Source organism: Stegodyphus dumicola, chromosome 8 (assembly GCF_044657685.1).
Source record: "Stegodyphus dumicola isolate Sdum_Otavi_A_Nest chromosome 8, ASM4465768v1".
NCBI classification, from domain to species: domain Eukaryota; kingdom Metazoa; phylum Arthropoda; class Arachnida; order Araneae; family Eresidae; genus Stegodyphus; species Stegodyphus dumicola.
The window spans coordinates 142,150,174-142,177,760 of NC_140775.1; the positions used below are offsets into that span (position 1 = coordinate 142,150,174).

At 31.0% G+C, this 27,587-nt stretch overlaps 1 protein-coding gene across 1 annotated transcript; it reads right to left on the bottom strand.

Moving 5' to 3' along the window:
• Window positions 1-1,056: 1,056 nt before the first annotated feature.
• LOC118204819 (uncharacterized) lies at window positions 1,057-27,587 on the bottom strand. Its single transcript, XM_035377109.2, has 4 exons — window positions 27,397-27,587; window positions 18,136-18,475; window positions 10,221-10,433; window positions 1,057-2,926 (listed from the first exon to the last, which is right to left on the bottom strand). The coding sequence occupies exons 2-4, from the start codon at window positions 18,447-18,449 to the stop codon at window positions 2,764-2,766; spliced, it is 690 nt and encodes a 229-aa protein (XP_035233000.1). The 5' UTR covers window positions 18,450-18,475; window positions 27,397-27,587; the 3' UTR covers window positions 1,057-2,763.

Genomic DNA, 27,587 nt, shown 5'->3' on the forward strand with positions numbered 1-27,587 from the left:
TCTAACCTTCTTCGGAAACATACAATGACCTGACTAGAACAGAGAGCTTACTAAAGCTATGTTCACTAATTGTAGTAAGTAGACAGGATACAGACGAAGGGTGTACAAAACCCTTTATTTTTTCTTTATATACAATGACTTCCGTACTTCGGAATACAATGACCCTCCACTCGGGGTCTAACTTAAAAGATATCAAAATAAAACTAAACTCTAATTTAACTTTAGAATAAGATTGGCCTTATAATAACAGAAAGCGTATGTAGCACAGAGACTGTGAACACTACAATACGTTTAATTTATCAAGAGGATTAAAACCTCTGGCCTGGAAGGCAAAGTAGCAACTGCGTAACTTCTAAGGTAAGCGGCCTGCTTCGAACTCACGGCTTCCTCTCTCCTCTGCTTGGCAAAAAGGCCACACTTAAATACTTGGCGTTCGCCAGACAACTTTGCATAAACTCCTTCACGCTTATAATTCTGGCCGGAAGTAGAAAATAAGAAGTGATAGTAAAGATTTAAAATAAAATAAACGTTAGTAAAACTTAAGATCCTTACAGACTTTCCGCATCAAATGCAAAAATCATGATGAGCATATTTTGCGACCCAAATGTATGGTTCGCTTTGATTACATGAATTGAAAAATGAGAGATGAGACATTACGCAACCTGAATAAATAGCAGATAAAGAAAACGAACTGTAGAAAAGTCACAATACAACCAGATGATGATCTTACTTTTTTAATGTCTTTCAATGAAAGTTGCGAATTGAAGTGAACAATGCCAGAATTTTCATATAATATTTGTAAGTAAAGCTTGCGCTGACAATCCACCCACAGAACACAAGTAACACCTAGTTGGCTTTAAAAGTTAGGTGTTACATAGCATTTGAATTATATTCGAATGATCATCACCATTAATCATAACTTCAATTTTTAATAGTAGATAAAAAATTCTAACCCTTTTCGAAAATCTTTACGTAGCATTTCTAAAACTTTGTTTTCCATATATTAACCTAAAACTTCCGTTTATAAAGACACAGTAATAAAAACATTTAACTCAATTTTCATTCAAAAGGTATTTATTAAGAATTTAAAAAAAGATTACACATACTTGAGACGAACATGATATGTTTTGAACATGACATTCACTAATTATTCATAAATAACAGGGAAATAAATACACATTTAAAACATACAGAATATTGGCAAAAACTTATCGAGCTACGTAATAAATAACACATATATTCTTTCTTTCAAATAACATTACACACAGCAAAATGCGTAAGTGCTACTTAAGTAATACAATGCTTAAGTAATGTAAATTAAATAATGCTGTAACTAAATAGTATACACTTTAAGATAAAAGCCATTAAGAGAGACGAAAATTACAAATACTCAAGAAGAATTCTACTACGTGCAGGCACAACAAGTGTTTAAGCTCGTTTGATTTAAAAAATGCATTATAAAAAAATGAAATCTAAAATTAAATAAATTTTCTTACATTTTATAGAACATCAAGGCACTGTATTCAATTGCATTATGGTTCTCTAGATTATATTTTACTGCATTCATGTTAACAAAAATTTCGATTGCAGCATTTAAAAGTATGAAATATATCAAATACTGTAATACTTGTCACAATAAACTGCTCTTTAAGGTTATGCTTCCAGTTAATTTATGTTCAGAATCAGATAAGTTACTGCTTAAAAATTACACCATGAATTACTTTACATTATGAATTGTTAGGATAAACTTATCATTGATATTTTAGAATTTCAAAATAATTCCTGCAGAACTTTGTTAACTAAACAGAATAAAAGTATTTCCACTCTGTCCATATTTTCATGCTTTCATAGTACCATTTTCACAGGAATACTACATCCTTAATAGTAAGATGCATAAATAATATAATAGTCTTACAGGTTAATTTAAAGCAAATCTCAAACATAAAATAAATAAAATTAATTTATAAAAGATTCACTTACAGCATGGAGCATACTATTAAAAATATCATTATTAACTAATTATGCAATTTTGTTCCTTAATATGAAATGTTTTGCTAACTCAGAGGTTAATGATTGTTAATTTGTTGTCGCAAAATAAATTAAAATGAGTTTCTTTATTAGAAAAAGCTGAAAGAAATATTTACATTGTAAACAATACTTATAAAACAGGATTATCTCTGTAACGATAAACTGTAAATGATATTCAATTGATTGATATGTACTGAAGTATATTCTCAAAATATCACAAAATAACTCCACTGAGTAATATTTTAATTCTACTCCATAGTCAATTTCAAATTAAAAAAAAGCATAGCTTAGCAACAACTAAGTTAATATTTATTAAAATTTCAGTCACATACTGCAGAAACTACATAACATTATACCCATTTAAAGTTTAATACCAATATTATACTTAACAAAGCTCATTAATAAAAGCTTTTTGCATTTCTTTGTTTCTTATAGTAGCATTTTTAAAGAATATTAGCTTATAAGTATATTTTATATTAATAACATGCTGTTAGTTATGTTAAACATTCTTAAAATTCCAGGTCCTGTTATCCTCGAATGGCCTTTTAAAAATATTTAAAATTGATAATATTTTTAAAAATCTTAGCAAAACACAAATAAATGAAACAGTTTACATCCAATGGAAACCAATCATCAGTATGTAATAGAACATGAAATAAATACAAATGACACAACTTTTCTTCTTAAATTATTTCGCTGTATGCAGAGCTACAGTTTCATCAGAAATTTCTGATATTATCGTATGAAAGCATTAACTAGTGCTTGGACGATATCCAGCAAATTCAACATGCACCCATCATACTGCACACCACAATTTGCATTGCTCTGTCGGCCATATCTTGCAGCTAGCTGGTACTTAGAAACCACGTTGTTGGGATCCTCCGTTTTCGTATATGGTCTGAAAAAAGAAATGAAGATAAAAATTATTATTTGAAACTGGAATTTAATACGTAGGGCATAATTTCTTTAATTGATATAAACAGAGACACGTGGAGCTATTTGAACTTCCAATAAATTTCTAGAGCTTTCCTGTGGCCATTAAGTCCGCTTTGTCACCTGATATCGATGGTTTAAGAATTGTGAAACATTAATCTTAATTGCATGATTCATGCAGCAAAAAGCAATAAATTCACTGGAAGAAAAGGATTGAATGACACGAAAAAAAATTTTAATAAAAAAATGTAAAAAACTGAAAGCTTTCAGATTTTACATTACGCCCAAAGAGGCGTTTTGTTAAGGTTTTTTGTGTTACCTTTATTTATTAAATATCATGTCCTTCGCACTTAAATCATAAAATTCAGTTTAACACCAATGTTGTAAAATAATATTAAAATGAGCATATCTCTAGAATTTCCCATACACAGTCTTGCGCGCTGGAGATAAAAACGTTTTTTTTTCGTACAGTGTTGCCATTGCTTGCTTTGAAATAGTTGAATTTTTTAATAAAAAATTCGATAACGTTTTACAAAATGTGAAATAGATAAAAAAAAACAAATTCCAAATTTGGGCTTCCAGATGCCCATATTCTTGATGGAGCTTACGGTATGAACTGAATTCATAACAGTTCTGGGCACCCCTCGTGTCTTGGCGAACAACAGCTGATTTGCAAAAATGTGCCAATATCTTTATGCCAGTCTGTGACTATTCACTTTGCTCTTCACCTAAGCATCCTCAGTATCTTTATGAAGGTTGTATTATTTGTTCATAGCAGAAACTGAATTTCATTAGAATGCCGGGTTGTCCTTATGCGAACTTGCAAGAAGGTGCCAGCACCTTTATGCAATTTAGACTAAAAGAATAAGTAATGCATTTCAAAATATTCTTGCAACTAAATATCTCTTAAATACTAAAGAAGGCAAAAATTTGCAAAGACAACAGGCATGATATGCGTCATCTTTTAAACTTATTTCCTTTGGTATATCTGTTATTTTTAAGCATTTATTGTGAACTTGTAATTTTGATTCTTGTAAACTTGTAACTTGTAAAATTTTCACACAAAAAGAATGAATGAAGAAGAAACTTTGCATATATTTTTACAGAAAGAGAAAGGTGTTAAGATGCCAAAATGCTTGCAAGCAGAAAAACCTGCCTTGTCTATTCTGTTTAAGAAACTGCTACCGACTAACCTTGTAAACGATGTTTAACCATGGAATGTAGCAAGCACAATGTAGCAAGTTCCTCAAAGTGAGGAGCCCACCAATGGCCGAGTGGCTCTGAATTCTGAAGAATACTGAAAACTAGATTCGGGCTCGAACCCAGTTAAATGGACTAGTTGCATTGCTGGTTTTCCCTGTGTCTCCTCTAAAATGTCTTCCAGGAAGTCTTTCCTCCTTTCGAGTACATAACTCTTGTATACTTCGCCATATTCCAATAACCACAAAGCACAAACACATTTCATGTGGGTTACAAAACATTTTGAAATTTTGCTTGTTTATATCTTTATTTATAATTATCAGTCTATATTATATATAATCTTAAATAATTGTGTAGGATTTTTTATCACATTATTTTATTTTCGAACATTTCTTTTTCTCTTCCCCCCCTCTCAGAACAATTAGATATTAATCTCAGTAAATTGGTACTATACACGGATGTGCAAAAAACGTGAGAAACACTGATGTGTAGTATACAGTATGCATTAAACAAGTAGATGAAATAAGAAGTGAAATACTCATAAATATGAGAAATATAGGATACAGATTCTGAAAGCATAAATGTGCTTCCATATGTTCCCTTAACAGCATAGATAATTGAAAATATAGTTATTCTTAGTCCACACTCTGGTAATACCATCCAGAAATTTCTTCTAGATGTCCAGAAAATTCTTTGGAAAACTTGACGATTTTTTTCTTGAAGATGAAAAGCATTCTGAATTTTTTACGATTCAAGAAGAAATACAACGAGATAAGAGATACACCGTTTGTTTATTAGTTAACTGATTTTGGCAAAGTATGTGAAAACTATATAACTTAGACGATATATCATCGTAAAGGATTTATTTTGAGAAACCGGTTTATTGTCACGATACACAACAAAAGTATCACGAAAATTCTTTTAAGCCTGCCGGTTTCCAGAAATCGCATCTAAGAAATATGAATATTATCCGATTCAGCCACTAGTAAATCCATCCTAAGCAAGAAATAGGCATATTTTTATCCTGTAAAACGAAAGGGTAACACTTTCTTCACAGTCACAGAAAGGAATATTAGAGCTACCATCCTGCTGAAGGCGACGGGATTGGATTCTTTTACACCTTTAGTGTAAAAGCTTTTTACACTTATGTAAATAAACTCTAGTATATCTGCACTCAATGTAGATATGAAAGTACATGAAGAGGTGCAATCGACTTACCTCCGCAAAGCAAAATTTCAGTTACTAGAAACGCTTAAAGAAATGCGTAAATTGAACATGATAAGACTATATTAAATAAAATAATACGCTGAAAAATTCATGTTGGAGATATAGAAGCAATAAGCAACATACGCTGATTCTTGTTGCTTCAGAATCTCTTAACATCAAACTGAATTTACCCAGTTTTACGCAATTTCTTCATGAAACTCTTATTTTGGCATCACGCTAGACTACAAATGAGTTTATTTCCTTTGTTTTATTTAGAGGTTAATTTGTTATAGATCATTCTACCATTTTTGGAGCTTTTCATTATGGTTTTTGAATCCTAATATAAGGAACCTCTAATAGACAAACTCTCCTGCATATTTTATTATATATTACTCTCTTTCATATTTTATTTATCCTTGCCTGTATATTTTATTTTTGCATCTTTTCTAAACTGAAGTAAAATATAGTGGCATGTTAACTGAAGTAAAAGGTATGGCATGCTGTTTGTCGTTGTTTGTCGCATATCAAAAACGCAGCAAATAATCGATCGTAAGGAGGTTAAAAAAAATGGACTGGAAATTTTACGCTATGCTCCAAAAGAAAAAAATATAGGATACTTGCTTCACGCAAAGTGGAAAAAAGGAAAAAAAAAACCAAATGTGATATAAGATATTCTAAAATAATGCTCAACACAAATTTAAAAAAAAAGTAGTAAACTTGTCGTTTTGTGTTTACTGGTGTTCTCATATTAGTTTTGCCTCTATTAGAAAAACACTCTCCACCTTTGATTGAGTGCAAAACTCAGCATTATTTCTCAAATACTCTGCATTATTTATGATTGAGTTTTACTTCGCAATTGATAAGTTTGATTGCGATACCATCTTTCTTACACTCTTTCTTGGTGACTGCAACATTTTATTTCTGACTCCGCCCATTATGTTCGAACTCAGAAGAGAAGGGTAGCAAATTAATGTTTTGGGACGAACATTTCTAATTTCCCTAATATTGTTTTGTTAGCTTCGAGAACATTAGAAGAGATCTCTTTAAACACCAACAAGTTATCCATAAGACTGCTTTCCAAATTCATATTTAAGAATAAAATTTCTTTCTGCTTCGGGGAAAAAAATCTTCATCTTGCTCAAAATAATCGGTTTTGAAAACTAACATAAACTGCTGTAACACCTGCCTGAGGCTTAAAATAATTTTAACTAACTCAAAAGCGATTTACTTAGATGTTATTTAAGTTCTTTATCGAATTTTTACCTCTAACGTAGCTTAGCAAACAGATACAGATATTACTTTAACTTCTCGCTCCTTGTGTGTTCTATCTCGCTCCTTGTGAGGGTAAGTAAAGTATTGCGACACAAAGTTACGAGTCACCTGGACCTGATACTGAACACAAGATGTTCCTTTAAACTATTTGGAATTGCAGTATCTAATTAACTTGTAATACAGGTTACAAGTTCTCTGACAACTATTAACAACTACGTAAAATCTGAACTTACCAAGCAAGTTTGCTTTGAGATTTTACATTTGCAGCGGTTAATCATCAAGTCACATACTTTCACATACCGTTACAAGCTATTCCTATAATTTGATAATAAACATTCAAATTCTTTCCATTCAGGTCCGCATAAATTTCTGTAATGAGCGAACCTAGGACAAAATCCAGGTTCCGCTAGTCGCTGCGATTAACATGCTAAATGCATGTTGTTTTCCGGCTATCTTGATGTATTTGCCTCAGCGGTCGCTTGAAGTAGGGTTGTTACTTCAGAACAAAATGAGGCAACAGGGACGATATAAACTAAAAAGCAATTTGGTTACTGAAAATGCCACACCGCAACTGAAATATTCAAGTAGATATTACTTGTTACAGTACAGGAGTGTCATTCATTGAAACATTTTGCTATTGATATCATTGTTTAGTTGCATAATTTTTGGAAGTTTTGACGTGTATAAATTTTGATCACTGTTTTCTTCTAATACATTTTGATACATAAACTAAACAGCGGAGACTATTCTTAATTTAACATCCCCAAAACAAACATTTATTTATTTGAAATTTTATTAATATTTTGAAATATTAGTTTTATTATTATAATAATATATTGAAAGTATAGCATATTACAAGAATATATTTTTTCAAGTTATTATGCATTTTTTTGCATAAATTAATCAAAATGTATTAACTGTGTTAATTTAGAGAAATTTTTATTCGAAACCATGCAATGAGCAAAATTGTGAAATGGCTAATAAGCGTACTTGATGATGTCTGTAAAAATTTCAGACTAGAAATAAATTTAATCTTTACCTGTGATCAGTTCAATAATTTAAATCTTTTAAAAAAAATGGTAACAGTTAGCAATTATTTAAAAATTGCTTTATTATTTCATAACTCAAATGATAAAGAACTCAGTTGCTTTTACTTACAAAGCAACTATAATAAAACTAACTTATCTCTCTACGTCATGCGTTTTTTTCCATTAAAAATCTGCATGACAAAGTTAAATTTTGAAAATCAATTAAAAATGCAACACTGTGCATACAAAAATCTGTTGATGACTATTCTTGTATAATAAATCTTACAAAAGGTAATTACAGTCGATTATCTCTCGTCACTCGAATATAATGTTCAGAATCATAAAGCAAAAATTCTGTAAGTGAGAGCAAAAACCAGAAACGTAAGGTAAAAGATTTTTCAAGTCAAAACAATTATCAAATATGACTTTATGTACAGTATTATTCTCCCATACTTTTCATTCGTGAGAAAATAACTGATGTATACGGAATTTTGTAAGACAGTAGGATTAGCTTCTAGAAAGGTAACATTTGTATTCCCTAGGATTACACATCCTACGCAACTGCATTGTTGTAAAAAGAATAACGGATTATATTGACTTTTTTTTTTTTTTTTTTTTTTTTTTTTTTCTGATTTGGGACAATATCAGCTTTCGTGGTTCATTGCCATTCCAGGAAGTAATAAATTTTGCAATTGCGTCTTCTTCAAATATAATAACGTTCTTTATTTTCTCATTACGAGATTTAAAAAAATGGAGAGTAAAATAGCAAGTTCCCCCCCCCGGAATCGCTCAAAATGATTTAAAAAATCAAAACATCAAGCAGTTAATGCATCTCGGAATGACTCAAGAGACACGAATGCAATCCTTGAGGATCCATTACGTGTTGCTTCTATTTCCCCTTTAATTTAGAAGTATTCAGTTCTGTGTTTTTCAACAAAAATGATGTTGGAAAGCATTGCTCCTCAAGTTAGATTACAAAGGCTTAAGTTCTAAGAAATCAGTTTGAGCTAGCTATGAAAACCATTAGGTTTTTACGATGTTTTTACTTTACGTAATGACAGCCATAAGAAGAAAGATAGAGCTGCACTTCTTCAGTAATGAATCGCAAGTTTTAAGGAAGCATATAATGATTTGTAACGTATGCGTTTTGGAAAACATTCGATAGTTTCGTTTTTCCTCAACATTTAAGTGTCTGTCGTTCTAAACGTAGTAATGGTTAAAAATATTGTATTTTAATTCAATCACCGCAAAATTTCATTTCTTCTCCCCCTAAAAAATTTTCAAGCAATTTTCAGAACGGATTCAAATTTGATATTTCAACATTTGCCACTTCTTATGAAGTTTCAAACAGGTTAAGCTCATTTTTTGTGTCATTTTTTGTATTTTTGAGCTACCTTAGTTTTTGCATTAATTCTAATAGTTTTCAAGCAACCTATTACGAGAGGAATATTTTTTATACATGTGTAGAGTCATTAGCTTATTTTGAAGCAGCAGTACATAAAAAATAAGCAATGCCCTCACTAGAACTCGAATCTGGACCTCTCGATTAATGCTACCGTTACACCACGAAGGCATGCTGGAAGGAGGGAGAAATACTTTACATATTCCTCCTTTTAAAGGGCGACTGAAGATGAGGGTACCCAATCACCAAATCCAACGAATTATCATCCACCATCTTTTAGTTCGGCCACCACTGTAGAGTCTATTAGGTTATTTTGAAGCAGGAGACATGAAAAATGAGCAATACCCTCGAACCACGACCTTTCGATTACATGTAGAGTGCGCTACCGTTACCCATTGGCTTATATGAGTAACGGCAAAGCCTCGAGGGATATTTGCATACAGGGAGGGATGCCTTCGTGGAGGACTTCTAAAGGAAGCTGGCTCGAATACGAGAGAGAGAGAGATCTTCGTTCCCTTATACAAGAGATTACATAAGATAATGAAACAAATATTACGGGGAAAATAAAGCAGTTTTAAAATGGATCGAATAATAACCGAAAATTTTATGAAATTTAATACAAAGAGAAATTTTATAAAACTTTGATTAGGTTTTTGCTACATCTATGTAGCACTACTATTTCTAATGCATATAATGTATTAGAAATAGCGCTATAATGTATCCAAATTATAAAATTAATGAACTCTAAGCACAAAATCAAAATACAAGCTGCAGATTAAAAGCATATAGAATCTATTAAAATTTTTCATAAAATTGTATCACGTGCAAAATGAGGACATCAGACGCAAAATGACAATTTTTATAAATAATGTTTTAAATGGAAGTTATATGCCAAACGGAGGAAAGTCTGGAAACTTTTGAAATATACACCTTCCTAAAAGTGAATAAGCTATAGAGACAAACCTGTAGTAACATTGAGAAAGCTTCTTCTGTCAAAATATAAAAAATATTAATTCTTTATAATGAAAGCGGTAAGACTATAATTATAGCAATGGAATAATCAATGTATCGATATCTAAAGAAGTTTGAACTACCAACGAAAACAGTGCAGTACAATAAGTATTTTTATGGTTTGACAGCTTCAAACTTACGGGAATAAAAGCTGAAGAACGAGGCCAATAAGTCCATATTTTTTTGGTTGATTGTGAGCCTCGCAGACGCTCCTTTTCATGCATTCCTGAGCCTCCAGCCTAGGCAGGCTAGGCAAGTCTTCCAGAGAGTTTTCCACCAAGGACATCAGGTATTCGGAAACACTGTTAAGGCCATTGCTGAAGAAACTTTGCCTCGAGCTGATGGCCCGGGACCTAGAAGGGATTCATATTATTAGTGATCTAGAGGATAACAAATGACCCAGTTTGAGTGTCAGGGTCGACGCGAAAGATAAAGTTGAGATTTACTGACTTGTGAAAACCGGTATATGTAATTTATTTCGCTTATGAGTTGCAATAATATGTTGTAACATTCTGTGGATTAAAAGCAATACTGCTTGAACATTCCAAAAGCGAGTATTCCTCAACAACAGAAATAAAGTAAATAAAAAGAAATGTCATTGCATAATTAAACACTCTTTTAGGCAAACAAAATACTTTAAAAATAAATTTAGAAATTCTTTCGATTAAAAAAGCGAAAATACTTCTTTTCCTTACTAAGAAAATTATAGGGATACGGATGTAAATCTTTATAAATTTCGTTACTTGTAAAACGGAAAAAATTCATGGTGTTTTGCCATATTTAACATTCTTTGTTTTTTTATATTTATTGTTAATATTATGAAATACGTATATCCCTACGAATTTTTCTGTGTTTCCACAGAAATATTAACAGACACCTTATGGTACAGATATACTATTAATTTTTACAGTTATATAAAAAAAATGAAAATTTCAGATTAATATTCACGGATGTGAATATAAGTCAATTTTTCTTAGAAAGTCTTCCCTGAAGACATGTCCGCTAGGGCACATAGACCCGCGTTGGTCTAAAGCAGGGCTTCTTAAACTTTTTTTAGTCACGACCCCTTTCTAGCACTAAGTTTTTTTTCGCGACTCGCAACCCATAATATTTACGAAAATTTTGTAGGGTCCCCATAAACATAGCAAAAATCCGACACACGCGTGAATGAAACTGGCAATTTTTTCCCTTGTACTGTAATATAGTATTGCAGTTTTAAGTCATTAACTTTAATTTCTAATTTTAAGACATAGAACAATGTGGAAATTTTAAATAAGTAGCAGACGGGAATGACAGCGTCACGTGCAAAGCAAGTAAAATGAATTTTTATATTATAAAAAGAATGCGTTCAAAGGTTTTCGCTTTTTCTTTGTCTATATTGTCTTATCTTTATCTATTTTCAAATACACTGTGTAAAAATATTTGGTAATTGTAAAATTATTACAATGCGTTAAAGAAATATAAAAAACTGCTAAAATTTTTGGCGAACCCCCCCCCCCTGCTAAGATCGCGACCCACAGTTCAAGAAACTGTGGGTCGCGATCTTAGCAAGAGGTAGGAGACAAAAAGCTATTTGTAGAAATTAATTTCAACTGTGATTTGTACACACATTTCTCTCAAAGAGAAATTTTCAAGTGTATATTTTGGTTTTAAAACCTAGATCACGAAATATGATTCGCTAGGATATTCGCTGCATTTTGCAAATAATATATTTAAAGTAATGTACTTAAATTAATTATATACGAAAGTTCTAGAAATGAAAGCTATTAATCAAGGATTGGCGCAGGAAAGATTTAAAGTGTTGTAATGAAGAAAGGAGAAATTTATAAATAAAATGAGCTAAGATGGCTTTCAAAATACAGTCAACGTTTGTTTGTATTTATAATGTGTGTAAGTAAGATTTTGAGTCATCAAATGGTCATTAAATTTTTGCTATGAATATCACGTTGTTTTTATATGAATTCGGATCTAATTAAGAAACTTTAAAAATTTTGTAAATGACATATTTCAGCTACGGAAAAGGTATTTGTAATTTAATAAGATGAGCAAAATTTTCAGTAAACTGAATAAGCAGTTCCTTTTTTTTGGGGGGGGGAGGGGTATAAAGCTGTTAACTACAAAAAAAATTGTTCTGAACAGTATGAAACTTCTTTGAAAAAATACTTTGGTCGTAAACCAGGCAATGGCTAATCGCTTGGTTTCATATTTATTTTAATTTAACCACCCATTTTGTAGTTTCATAATCTTTAAACATCTAGGTTACTAGAAAAGAAATTCCATAATACAAAAAAAATTATGGGGGGAAAATCCTTTTTAGAAACTTCTTGTTTGAGAAGAACCTTCACAAACTTTTAAGGTCATTGTACTTATGCTGAATTTTCAATTTATTCGTGCAACTTTCATTTTATTTCTGCCTTTTCTTTACTCTCACTTATATAAATGGTTTCTCGGAGCATGACAAGCTAGTTACGCTTTGCTGCAGTTCCTGAACTGACAGGAATGAAAAGTTCTTTATGTGTGAAAGCAATGACTAAAGTTTTGACTACCAAAAAAGGCTCTCTGTATGAAGGGGTGAACATGTATGCATAAGAGATTACCTTCCTATAGAGTTCTAAAATATTTTAAAATAAATTAACGAAAAATTCTTTAAAACCAAAAATGCTTTTGCATCAATTAGTTAAATTCTTTTTTAAAAAGGTAAACTAAATAAATTCTACATACAACGGTATAGAATATAGCTTTTGTTGTTGAGAAAAAATCAAGTCTTGATAAAAACAAAGTTATTCCAATGTGTAAAAAAATAACTTAATTGTTCTAAAATTGCTTCTTCCAAAACGACAGTTAAAATAAAGTTTCAGACAACGACTGAATAATATATTTTTGTCTTTTACAACAGAAATGTTAAATAATGATCACTCTAATATGTTTATGTATTTCTTCATGGTCTTTTAACGTAAGGAAAACGTTTTTACCGAGATAATGCCTATTTTCATGTTACGATATGACATTTTCATTTCGAATATTTTTCAAACTAAGACGTCATAACTTAATATTGCTACAAAACATGTGATCTTTTAATAGTTAAGTTTAGAAAATTAAAGTTGTGACAACTGTTTTAACTTCTACTAGCAGCTAATCTTAATTTAAATTCATTATTCCTATCTTCTTCTCTTTGCTTCATGTCTCTTACATTATCTCACACCAGCAAATTATGACCACGTGAAAGAGAGTTTAAAAGCTAGTTAGCTTAACTGCAGCTCATGCTTGTGGAGAAAAAGGCCGCTCTGCTGAGAGTAAAAATTAGCGCCAGTCTATTTCATGATAGGGAATATATGTCGGAAATCGCAGCGGTTTTTATTTGTTGCTCGAGGTTGGTAAATATATTTATAGGGATTAGAGGAGAGAAGCAATTAGGAGGCACGTTTGAGAGAAACTGAATTTGATAGTTCTAACACATTTCATGGCAAGTTCGCCTGTCAGTACATATTAGATATTTTATTTGTATCTTCTGGCTTTAAACCCACTAGGCGTGAACAAATAAAGTTTTGCTGAAATTTAATTTTTTTGGAGGGGTTGGCACAGGTAATTTTAGTCAGAGCGATAACTTGTCGACAATAAAGAAATAACTCTACGTAAAGTACCGGTAGATAAACATACACTGAGAGTAGTTTAAGTAGGAAAACTATACTGTGGATACATTTAGTTTAGTTTAAAAAACTAAAAATGATTTTTAAAGTATAATTATTGCATAAGCGATACACCAGTATTTTGTATATTAAATGGCATACTTAAAACTGAATATTAAGTGCCCTAAGCTGAAAAATAATTCCGAAAAAGTTTCAAGAGTCTCCTAGCAACGACTTTCGGGATGTATGTATAGTCTAACAACAATCGTTGAAATGAGCAGCAGTTTTTATTCTTTTATGATTTAAAAATATCAGTTCAATTTATTAGTATTAAAAATTTAACAAATATTTTCAAATGATAATATTTATTATTACATTTCAACAGAAATAGTTCAGTTTACATCGAAAGACAAATCAACGTTTTTCTTGTTTCACCGAAACATTATTCTGGAAATACTTTTAAATTTGCGATTGCAGACGAGAGATTCTTCGTTTGTATTTTGAGATTATTGAGTATTTTCCACAGAAAACAATGCCAGACAAAAATTCAATTTCACTTATTCTTGATACCTTCAGTTAAAAACCACGAAGAAATTCTCCTTTTTTAGAAGATATGTGGCAATAAAGAGGGATAAAAATTTAAATTTTAGCATCTAAAATTTTGTTTTTCGACATTTTCTATGGCGTTAGGGAATAAGTTAAATATGAAATAAAATTTTTTCAAGTGAGAATCATGTAGCTATTTGCACCTACTACCCGTAAGAAAGCTAAAACGTGTGCCAGTGCCAATAACACAAATGCACTGCATTTGTGTTATTGGCACTTATTACTACATGAGATACTGAAATTAATATTATTTGTATTTTTATTTCTAATTTCTTTCCTACGAAATCAATATAATAGTCAATTAAGGTAATTTTCGAATGTAGCTAAATGCCTATGACACGCTATTAAGATTTTTATTTCTACGCAATAATTTTGCTGCTTATTCTCTTATTCTACCTCTAATTCTTAACCCTTATTTCTTAACACTTTATCCTCATTTCCTTACAGAAAGCTCTCAGTTCTGGGCAATGTCTCTTTTTATCTTATTTTCCTGTTTTATTTATCCTTTGCATCCCATACTGTGATTGCATGCATACTTCCTTCTCTTTTGTCCCTCATTTTTATCCTTCCTTGATTATCTTGGGATGTCCTAAGTGGTTTACTATCTCCCTTAACTTTTTGTTTCATAGCTTTATTATTTTTCTTTTTTCTCCTGCTGTTTTATCTTTCCCACCATTATTTTCTAAATTGTCCATCTCTGCTCTTAAAATAATTACGATTAGACAATCCATTGCAACATCGAAATTCGATTCCTTTTATATAAAAAAAGAGATCATAAGTTTATTATTCGTATTCTATAATTAGGCACATTGTTGTCATAAAAGATGATACAGCTATTTTGAAAAATATCAACACACGAAAAGAGCACATTTTGGCAGTAAAAGTTTTGTACTTTTAACAGAATGGTTGGATTGAATCTCTTATTATTCTTATATAAATACCGTCCCTTATGTGAGTACCAGAGAAATGCTCTTTCATAAATCTAGACAAAACATTCGCCACTCATTTCACAACCCATCCTTTATGATCTCATGCAAACTGTTTAAACCAATAATTCTTAACCAGAAGCCATTGTGCTTTAGAAGACAATGCGAAATTACATAAAAACAGGATTGTATACAGTCCTGAACAGGACCTGGAACAAAACTGTATATTAAGGAGCCACAGACATATTTTAGACTCACAGCAATTTCATCTGAGACATTATGATAAGCAGCATCACATTCGCATAGCATTATTCAGATTATGTTAAGCGAATGGTAATGCTTTAGTTCATACATCTATGTATAGTTTTTGAAAATTAGGCATTTTACCTTATTGAACTTGGTTTTACTCATGTATTTTGTTTACTGTTGCAAGTCCGTAACCAGTTTAAGAGCTTAACTTAAAATTTCAAAAAAGTGACGATCTTTGTCTGTCGCTGATATTTTTTTTAATATTCTCACAAAGATAGCATTGAATGAATTAGTGATTGTAAAATTTCTTTGTTAAATCTTATTGATAAAATGCGTATCATGAAAATATTTCCCTAGTCTCATAAATATTATAGGATATGATATTAGTTTATATTCATTTTTAGAACTTTGTTTTAATGAAAAACGTTTATTTGCATTTAACTTGTAGAGTCAATAGGTGTTTTGAAGCAGAAGACGTGATAAATGTGCAGTGCCCCCGCCGGGAATCAAACCCTGGGCTCACAGCCGTATTTAGATTTGAGAAGGCTCTAAGCTATTTGAGATATGGGGCCCTTTGTAAGTCTGCTATACTATATTTTAATACTATATATTATATTTTAATTTTGGGAGGAGGGCCAAGAAAGTGGGGGCCCTAAGCTATAGCTTGTGTAGCTTATACGTAAATCCTGCACTGCCTGGACTTCTCGATTATGCATATCGAGCATACTTGCAATTACAGCACGAAGACATGCAGAAAGGAGAGAGAAAATAGCCTTTATACTTCCCTAAGGTCGGTTGGAGATGAGGGAACCCAATCGCCAAATCCTGGTGGTGGCGAATTATCGTCCATCACCTTTTAGTTACGCACCACTTGTAGAGTCATTAGGTTATTTTGAAGCAGACGAGAAAAATGTGCAGTACCCTAGCGGGAACTCGAATCCTGGACCTCTCGGATACGCTTCGAGTAAGCTACCAATTACATCACGAAGGTATAGGAAAAGGAGGGAAAAAATACATTATAAACTAGGTCAAACCTAGACTTATAACAAGACTTATAACAAAAATCAAATATTTTTGTTTTATAAATTTTATGTTGTAAATTGTTATTGAAATCATTGAGTCAAATTATGAACGTCTTGCTAAAAAGGTTACGAAACATTTTTTAACAAGTGGAAATGGTTTGGACGAATGTTTTTTATCAGGCATCTGTGCTAATTTATCATTTCTTAAATAAATTTCGTTCAGTCTGCATTGGAAAAATATACCGCAAAGTAAAAAAACAGTAACTGACCTACCCGCTGTTTCTTGCATCTAATAAAGTAGCTCTTTTAAGCTCAAATGAATGAACTAATATGGCGGTAGATAGCTGATTTAGGATGATAGTTTTCTAAGGTTTTCATCTTTATTGTCAATCATCCTAAGTTTCTGTTAAATAAGATTAATATATCAATTAAAAACCATGTGGTGACCGACCTATTTACTGGAAGTGTGGCATAAGCACATTTTTCAATATGAGCGTATTATTTTTATACGTGTAAGCATTTTGTCTACAGGCAACATACTTCAAAGAAACGAGACAAAAAAATGCTTTTGGAGCAGAACTCTCTACGTGCCTTTCAACTTCGAATGCATGTGATGTGCATATATAATGTCTGGGAAAGTCAGCCATTGCAGACTACTGAAATGGAGTCTGTTAAATAGATATGCTTTTTTGTTGTTGTTGCTAGTTTTTACAAGTTTGATAAGTGCATTCCTAAAAAATTAAAAACGCATGATATCAACACATGAAAGATGCATTCCGTTTTCCCAATACTGCATAGCATTCATTTTTGCAATGGATAATATCCAATGTACTGGTTTCACCAGTCTGACGAACAAATTCAAATCATAATGTCAGTAATATACTTTACCTTATAATTGTGTTATATAATTTGAAGTTCTTGGTTTGTTGGCATAACTGATATCAGTTGTTGATTTAACTGACATTTTTGATTTAAAATGTTTTTAATGCGTAAATACTTTTTATATTCTTCAAGGTCATCAAAGTAATGTATCATTCATTATGTTTTCGCAATTTTAAACGTGGTTCAGGTACTTCAAATGCATTTACTAGCAGGAAGTTTTTCTTCAAAGTGTGTCTTCCTGTTGAAAATTGCGTTACTAAACTATGTGGGCCAGAATGATTTTTAAAAAAATCTTACTTATTTATTGCTTGAGTGGAAAATTTTGTATAGAATTGCAGGAGTTGCAGAAGCTATCCAACTATTTTTTGTTTATTATTTCATTGTGAGTTATGAAAAAACTCTTTCGGACAAAACTAAATTTTTATTTACATCCGGAGTTAGCTGTTTCGTGAATCTTAGCTTTTCTTCCACTTAACTCTGCTTCCATTTCGTGAAAATTTTTAGGAATCAAATTTAAGAATTAAAACTCTTAGTAAAACTAATTTAATAACGTAAGTGTCAATACCATTGCATGCATACATTCGAATACACATGTACTATACAAGTGCAATATGCATGTATACGTACGTCCATTTGTATAACCCCCTCAAACTGGTACAATATAGATTAACCATATAAATTTTACCGAAGAATAATGCGATGTCAGTAATTGAATGAGAAATCCGAAGCTTTGAAAATGCTTACCTGCTGATTACATCAGAGATATTCGAACTTCCTGTAATATTCGAAGTTTCGTACAATTCGTGATAAATTAGTCTTAAAGCTTCTTCAAGCAGCTCTAACCGATGATGCTTTTTCTTTTCTGGCAGATTGTTTATGTTCATCTTCAAGGGCTTTTGTTCGTCCATCCTCAGTTTACTTTTTGACTTTAGAAACTCTTCGACGGTTGATTTAATCTCCGAGCCCACTTCCACGACTGAGGCCGCCCAAGCCTTCCGATGCATTACCACCAGGCACAAAATACCTAAAATGAAACAATTTCGAAAAGGATGGTGCATTTCTTTTCCTGAAGTTAAGAAAATGCCTGAAAAAGAAATAAGAAATATGAGCTGAAGATTCCTAGTTATAACAATAATTGATTGCGATTTTTATTTTATTCTTGTACCAGTAAAAATGCAATTTCAAGCTTTTATCAAATGCGTAATTATTTAAAACAGAATGAAGCAATGTATTAAACTTAATTCCTGGTTTATCCTGGTTCTGATTAGATGTAGAGAAACGTAAGAAAATATTCACAAATGATACACACACAATCAATCTTAATTCCTCCTCCGCTGATTGGAAATCCGCTGTATTAGTTATCCGTGATCTACGCAGTGTTAAAAAATTAAAAACTGAAAAAATAAGCGTGCCAAATGAGTTGCAAAATGTGAGCTGAGTAAGACCGGGTTATGATGTGGTAAAAATCAGTAGCCCAAATCCACTCAGTACTAACTTCTTGGGGCGATCCCAGCCATGATCAATAATATGCATGCGTGATTTCGGACCTATCTTTTATTTCTTATGCAATGCTATGATGAAAAGTAAGAATTGTTATTATTCTGTTAGCTCTTGAAACTACCTGTAATACTGTAAAGTACTGGTATTTATTATTTCTTTTTAAACAATTATAAAAGTTAGAACTTTATCAGGATTAGATTATTTAGTTTCTGTAAAGCAAATAACTGCCACCTTCTTGTGTTTCATCCCTTGACTGAAAGGCCTCCAGGGATGTAATCCGAGGGTCTTATATGCATGCTTCTTTATCATCAAGCTCTCAAAAGGACTCTTAGTCTCAAAAGGACTCGACGATTCTTAAGTCACAAATGTTTATGACTTATCTGGGATTTGAAGCTGGGCACAGCAGCATGTATATTCAGCCACAGCTAACCAACATAACGTCCAGGACAACGATCTTGAAGAAAGAAATTTTGTCTATTTGTGTTTACAACTACCTCATTACAAACAGAAAAAACTCAATACAAAATGCATGATACTTTCTGTATGCTTCTGGTATCAATAAAATCAATGCATCAGTTACAGCAAAATGCATTTATAATACGCTAATGCAGTGGTCTCATACTCAGACTGTATGCAGGCCGAATGCACGATCTGAAAGCACTTCATGGAAGGGTTTCTTTTTTTTTTAACAAAATGAGAGTAGATTTATAGATATGTATGTATATATATATATATAAATACTCTCTATTCGTGTAAAGCTAATTTAAAGTTAATTTAAATTTAAAATTTAATTATGAAACTTTAATTGCAAATATAAAAGATTCATTATTGCTACGAACTAAATTACAATATCATTTAAATTCTAAGAGCATATGTAAATTAAGTGCACGTATCTAAAACCATGGAAAAAATACATAATATTCCAAAAAATTAATCCGCAAAATTTCTCCTCCCCCCCCCCCAAAAAAAAATTTTTTTTAAGAATTTTTAAGATCAAATTAATTTGCATAAGTGAGTAATTCTTGAGTGAATAACTAAGTAAGTGAATAATTGTTGAGTGAATAATTGACAGATCTTATCAATGGGAAGTTCCATCCAAACTTAACTCTTCAGTTACTCAATTCGTGTTTCGTCCTCCATATAGGGAAAGGTATAGTAATTCAAGAGTTAGGTTTGGAGGCAACTTCCCCTTGAATAACATCTGTCTCCTGCCTGCTCAACAATTATTCACTTCTGCAAACTAATTTGGTCTCAAAAATTATTTTAAAAAAATTGGGGGGGGGGGAAATTTTGGGGAATTAATTTTTTGGAATAGTATTTATTTTTCACGGTTGTGCGTGCACTTAATTTACATATGCTCTTAGAATTTAAATGATATTGTAAATTAGTTCGCAGCAATAATTAATCTTTTATATTTGCAATATATTATTAAAATTTCATAATTAAATTTTAAATTTTAATTAACTTTAAATTAACTTTATACGAATAGAGAATATTTGTTAAATTCAAATTTCATTCCTTACAACAATGGCGCAAGAGAATTATTTAAATTTAATTTAACTTTAATATATTCTTGTGAAACAATATATATATACGAGTATATACATGTATTGTGCCTTATATGTTCCCATATGTTCTCATATGTTATTACCTCTTTATAACCTAATGTAACGCGCTGCATGCAAGTTTATAATATGTTTGGAAATTGCATTTTTTAAATGTAATTTTCTGGAACTTGGTTTAATTGAAAATTTATTTCAGTAATGTTCAGTGGTATTTTCTACAATATTTTTCTCTGTATTTACTGCTTATTTCTCAAATTTATATTATTTTTTTCCTCTTGCTCGCTAAAATTGAGACATTTCTTTCTTTCTGTCAAACTTTTTTCTTCCCTTTAGGTGCTTAATGCCCTATAGATATTTAGCAAAATGTAATAAACAATAATAGTAATAATACTGCAAAAAATTCAAATTTATGTTTATTTTCTAACCGAAATCTTAATTTTGGTATTTTGCAAGAAATTTCCTTTGGTTACATTTGGCACTTCATCCATATTGCTAAATGTTAAACTTTGAATTGCTATTTATTTCAAATAATTCTAATATGTTCAATTAGACACTAAATAACTTACCTGAGACAAGCAAATGCTTCGAAAACTTTTCTAATTTCCCAATAAAACTTTCGAAGTGGGAGAAAATGTCAGAATTAATAATGACAACAGTCTTTTTCTTATTTATTATTTTTTTCCGAAAATACTAGAAAAATGTAGAAATATTTGTATGTAAACAATTATAAACTTTTTTATTATTTTTCTACAACTCAAAGACACTTGGTTTCTCATAAAAGTTTGTAATCATGGAGAAAAATTACTATCTTCATTCGCAGATTGTAGATGCTCATTGATCAATTGGGTCTTCCCTCGGACTTTTTAATCTTTGACTACGAAAGCCATTTTTCCACACATTAAATGTACTCCCAAACAAAGAGATCATTCTTATTGCAAAAAATCGTAAATGAGGGTATTTATATTTTGACAAGAGCGAATAAAATTTAATCAAATCTGTATCTTCAAATCCTTGAATAAGATTTGTTATCACAATGTTAAATTAATTAGCTCCATTCGTAGATTTTTCTAGTAAGCTATTCACATTTAATTTAATATGAAAAAAAAACTGAAAAGTTTCCGATTTTAATTTACGTTCAAAGGGGCGTTTTCTTTAACATCTTGTGTGTTACCTTTATTTATTAAATGTCATGTTCTACGGACTCAAACATTAAAATTCAACTCAACAGCAATATCGAAGAAAACTTTTTAAATGAGCATATCTTTAACATTTCCGATACGGAATCTCGCAGGCTGAAGATAAAAATGTTTTTTGTCGTATAGTGTTGCCATTGCTCGCTTTGAAATCCTCGAGTTTGTTACTCAAAAATTCGTTAAAGTGTTACAAAATATAAAATCGATAATAAAACAATTTTCAAATTCAAATTCGGGCTTCCACATCCCCATATTCTATGGAAGATTGCGTTATTCAAATTTTGATGGCTCTGGGTACCATTGTTTCATTACAATGCGATAAACACACATACATTTATGCATATTCTTCATTATTTAATTTTTTTTAATATAATACAGGGCGATAATATTTGGTAGCGACAGTTTGAAAAGTGATTCGCCGTTTATAGTTTTCAACGTAAAATGCCAAAACGAGATTAATAGTCCTTCAGGGCAAATTGTCCCTTTGGTTTAATAATGCAAGTTTGATTGCAAATCACTAAAATCAATACATTTTGCTTTAAATTCTTTTCGCAATAATGCTATTATTTTTGCATTTTTTTTTTTTTTACATTATTTTCCATTTGAAATAATAAGTCAGTATTTAAGATGTAGAAAATGTATAAAGTATTTTAATTCAATTTGTTATTTCCCGAAATTTTAATTTAACTTTAGAATGTTTAATATAAGCAAGCATACGTGTTCAATAATAAATTTTTCTTTCTTTGAAGCTCTCTATTAAGAATATTTAAATGCCCAATTAAATAAATGAGAAATGCTAAATCTGTTATCATTATATAGCTCATCGATGAATTTATTTACTTACTTTTGTGTCATAAAAATTTTGATTTCATTTTTTAAATCAAAAAAAAATGTTTTAATATAGCCCCTCGACATAACTACCTCACCTCATTATACTAAACTTATCTGTATTAACTTTCAGTTTCTTCAAGAAACGCAACATATTCGACGATTCAGAGCTCTTTCGATGATAAAATTTATTTATTTTAGTTATTATTTCAGAACTATATCCATCTTCGAACATTGGTCACCGTATTTGGAACAAATACCTTAACAAAATGCATTCGCGACCGCATGAAACTGCTTTGAGAAACACATGCAGACAGCGGGCCACCAATTTCAGACCATTATCCTAATGCATATATAATCAATTTATTTGTTAGAAATTTATACTTCATAAACAACAAAACTGTGAGTTAAATAATAGAGATTTTAATCAGGGTTTCACGTTCCATTTCCGAAACTGTATTTTAAGAATTTTTATATTAATCGTTTGAACCGAATACGATCTAAACTAAAGTTTCAAACTGATGGCCCATAACTCTTCCACAATAGAGAATAATTATGTTTATTAATTAAAGAATTTCACGAATACTCCTAGAGTTAAGAACCAGTTTCTAGTACAATCAAAGATAACAATAGAGCAAATGGAAAATATCGGAAGTTCGGAGATGAAATGTAAATTTGCATTGTAAGAAAGCATACTTTTCATAATGTTAATCTCAACGGAATCTGCTTCCTGACAAACGCGGATCAAGAAAACTCTGTCATTAAAACACAATAGCAAAAGGTACGCTTAACAAACAAAGCATACTATAGTGGATGTGATGTGTAGTCTGTATAGACTGCAGTTGTATGGGAAGTAGCCTGTTACTCACTGCTGTTTATCAATTCAGTTCTCATTTGAAGAGTTAAATTCCTTTCATGTTTTTCTAGGTAAACAAAAAGAAGGTAACAAAAAAACAATTTCGAAGAATGAACATGCTTAAAAGAATCTGAAATGAGATATTTAAGTGAAATTTTTCGGATAATATTAAAAGAAATATTTATTCTAGTTTCTCAAATATACCGAAATTGAATTCAAATATACTACAGTTCTGATGATCTGAAATTATCCCATTCATCGTGGAAGAGAACAGCGCTAATTTACAAATTTTCCTTAATTACCTTAAGGTAATTTATCCTTTCTGAAAGCTACTATACACAGAAGAGGAAAATACTTAAAATATCTAAAAACATTATAATTCTTTGCACGAAATCTCAACTGCATCAATCTCGAATTGCACATGAGAATTAAAAAAACAAAGATTTTGCAAACCCGGACCCATATCTGTAAAAACGACTTCATTCGCATACTAGTTCGCCTTCAATGATTTTAGAACTAAGCAGACTTTAACTTTTAAAAACCCATCGCTATGAAATCTCTGGATTCATGCAGGAAATACGAATCACGTGTTTTGGAGATGTGTCTGTATTACTAGTATTTCATGCGTCAAGTAGCGTGAAATATCCTTCTTATTTAGTTCCAAACCGCTGCTTTCGAACTAGATGTTTTTTTACGAATGCTCTTTTTTAAGTAACGTAATTTACATGAGTAAATATTTTTTGACATAAGTATACATTCATTTTAAGAGATTTGCATAAACTAATTTTACTTGAAGACTGCTAATTGTTTTCTCTGTAATACTAACTATGTGCAGATACCTGAACGTTTCCAAATATTTTCCTTGTGAAACAACTAGCGCCAGGTATTTCTACATAGGATTATTTTACTTGGATATGTATATGTATATTAGATATGTATATATACTTGGATATGCCTTCAATGTAACATTACTTTTTACAGACAAATATTTACAAACAGCCCATACCTTAATTATTTCAATTGTTATTATTGTGTTTGGGGAAGCCAAAATATTTGTATAATATAATAGAGTTACCAACTATCGTTTATCATAACTGCATTCCCCAAATTGATATAACTAAACAATCACAATCGAAGCGGTAAATGAAAAGTCTATTTTACGAATGTTTTCGTTTAGTGAGATACAGCATGAATCTCTGACCAAAACACGAATATATTTACAAAAATTATCTCCGAATAAGCAGATGTCCCAGAGTGTCGTATAGTCAGTGTGACGTATTTGCTAGAGGCTTTGCGTTTTCAAGACATTGTGCTTTTTATTAACAAATTTATTCCCTCTGACTCGGATTCTAACTCATTGACGATGTTAAATTATTCTTTTATGATTTATAAATTTTGGAATTTATGGAATACAAGAATACACATCTTTATTAGAATTGTGCATTGTAAATTAAAGAAATTTCAACAGATGAATTTAAATATTTCCACTTGTGTACGTCTGATTCCATCTATTACTATCTACGTAGGTTCGTTTATTAATAAGAGTATTTTTTCTCGTATTATGGATTTATAAAATGCAGTTAATCCCAGACTTAAAATACATGCATGAAATGATTGTATGTATTAAAGAAGTGTTTATTGAAGATTCGATTCACAAAGCAGATGTAGTAAATAATTGGTTTTCTCACATTGGGTTCTCAGCACAAGGGTATTAATTAACTGTTTATCTTTGATTTGATCCCAAAGCTGGTGTATTAAAAGTTTTGTTATTAAATTAACCCAAAATGTTCCCAAGTATACCTAGTCTGCTTAAATTGGTGACAAACGCGTGATTTCTGCTGAATAATGTGTGTTATATTTCCTGAATATTTCGGTTAGGCAAAGTTTTGACCAATATATTATTAATTTCTTCCTGAATGCAAATAATAGAGATTTAAGTTCTATTTAAATGTAGTTTACGTACTTAATTTTGCTGCGTTCGAAATGGAGGAAATGGTGATTATAGCTCTGAAATTTATAAAATTTTTCTAAGCAAAACAGGAAATCTTTCGATTTTTACATATTTTCCAAGAATAAAATTAAATGAGAAGATAGTTTAGAGGAGGTGCCTATATTTTATGAAAATAATGCAGAATCACCTACCACATGGTTCAACAAGTTTTCCATTCTTGTAGTACATTTGTTCACATTAATGCCGATGATACTACGGAAAATTTTTCCATAGTATCGTTGGCAGTTTTTGATTTAATGGTAATAATGTAATTACGCAAATTTTAATGATAATATGATGATACTGGAAACTAATCATTACGCTGAAAAATCACATCAGAGAAATAGATTGCGTACATTTTTGTGCGGAAAATATCTGAAGCCCGCAACACCAGATAAAATCGTGAGTTTTTATCGTTTGTTATACTGCAAAGGCATTCTGAACAAAATTTAAAATAGCATGCATTGTTTCAAAGTTCTACATCCTACACACCTCAAATATTTACTTGCATGCAGAAGTTTCAAGATGATTAATTCATACGAAATGGCATTCTATGTAAAATTAATTTACTACTCATGCAAATGTGTGTAAGAAAAGGCTCAACGTGACGAGAGATTTATAGTTTGAAAAATCTGTGAAAAATCCATGTTTGAGTGTTTTAAAGATTTCTACAGAATTTACTGAAATATTTTCTACTTCCTTTTTACTTGAAACTGATAGACGAGTATTCAGATCAGCTGGTTTACATGGGCTCTCTGCTCGAAGAAAATTTTTCGGAAGTGCGAAAAATAGAAAGCTTAGGCTTTTCTTCTCAAAATCAATGGTAAATAAGCCCGAAGCATATTGGGGCATATATATGATATATTATTTGCAGATGAAAGCAAATTTAACATTTTGGGTTAATTTAATAACAAAACTTTTAATACACCAGCTTTGGGATCAAATCAAAGATAAACAGTTAATTAATACCCCTGTGCTGAGAATACAATGTGAGAAAACCAATTATTTACTATATCTGCTTTGTGAATCGAATCTTCAATAAACACTTCTTTAATACATACAATCATTTCATGCATGTATTTTAAGTCTGGGATTAACTGCATTTTATAAATCCATAATACGAGAAAAAATACTCTTATTAATAAACGAACCTACGTAGATAGTAATAGATGGAATCAGGCGTACACAAGTGGAAATATTTAAATTCATCTGTTGAAATTTCTTTAATTTACAATGCACAATTCTAATAAAGATGTGTATTCTTGTATTCCATAAATTCCAAAATTTATAAATCATAAAAGAATAATCATTCATTATAGAATTACTCACAAATATAATATATGTTACTTAAAATATTTTTTTCATTGTTACATATTAAAAAAAGTATGACTAATTTTTGGACAAAACAGAATCATTGATTTTTTTCTCCAAGATTTCTAAGTTTCAGTATACATGAATTCATTCAAAATGGTAAACGTTACTACCGTTTTACCATTTTGAATGAATTATTAACGAATTTTAATGAGAAATGAATAATTAAAGAAAGAACGCCCATACAGAAATAATGCAGAATTAGAGCAAGAATAAGCGAATTTCTTAATAATGACAAACTATAAGAAATCTTCTTCGCTTGATCCACATTTTGATAGGCAACACTCCAAATTGATTGTATAGTAACATTTTCATTAAATGTTCTTGTATTAGTTTAGAACTAAAAAAAGTACGTATAGTACTTTCACAATGATTTTATGAAAATCATAATATTTTTATTTAAAAAAAGGGAAAGAGACCGATATAATAATGGTTTATTTTATCCACCTAATCTTCCATGGCCACTAATATTGAAAAGTATCTTTACTGCACGTCGCTTTTATACTATTAAACGTAACACTTCCATTATATTGTACACATTTTCGCTTTACAAGTAGCTTAAACTGTTTCTAATTCGTGATCAAATAAAAAAAAAGTAGCAGAATAAATAACACCGGATAATCAACCAAAGTTTCATTTCATCAAACACTCTCCCACCGGCACTCTTTCTCAGGAAGAAATTGGAGAAGAAAAGTCTCTTACCTGATGATGTATATCACCTGAAACACCAAAAGAATTCAGACCACTTAACAGCACTTAAATGTCACTCGATGTAGTCGTTCCTAGAGAGGACGTCAACTGTTAATCCTCAGAAAGGACACATCCCATGTTCATCAGGAATGTAGTTCGCGCGCAGCGCATTAATACCCTACTTTGATAAGTTTCCGGAGCGG

What these genes read in the sequence shown, in the direction of transcription:
- LOC118204819 (XM_035377109.2), bottom strand. Translation starts at nt 18,449, where the DNA reads ATGCACCATCCTTTTCGAAATTGTTTCATTTTAGGTATTTTGTGCCTG. An exon ending in ATCTCTGATGTAATCAGCAG is followed by an intron (nt 10,434 to 18,135) that starts GTAAGCATTTTC and finishes AATCCCTTCTAG; the next exon opens with GTCCCGGGCCATCAGCTCGA. An exon ending in GTTCTTCAGCTTTTATTCCC is followed by an intron (nt 2,927 to 10,220) that starts GTAAGTTTGAAG and finishes TTCTTTTTTCAG; the next exon opens with ACCATATACGAAAACGGAGG.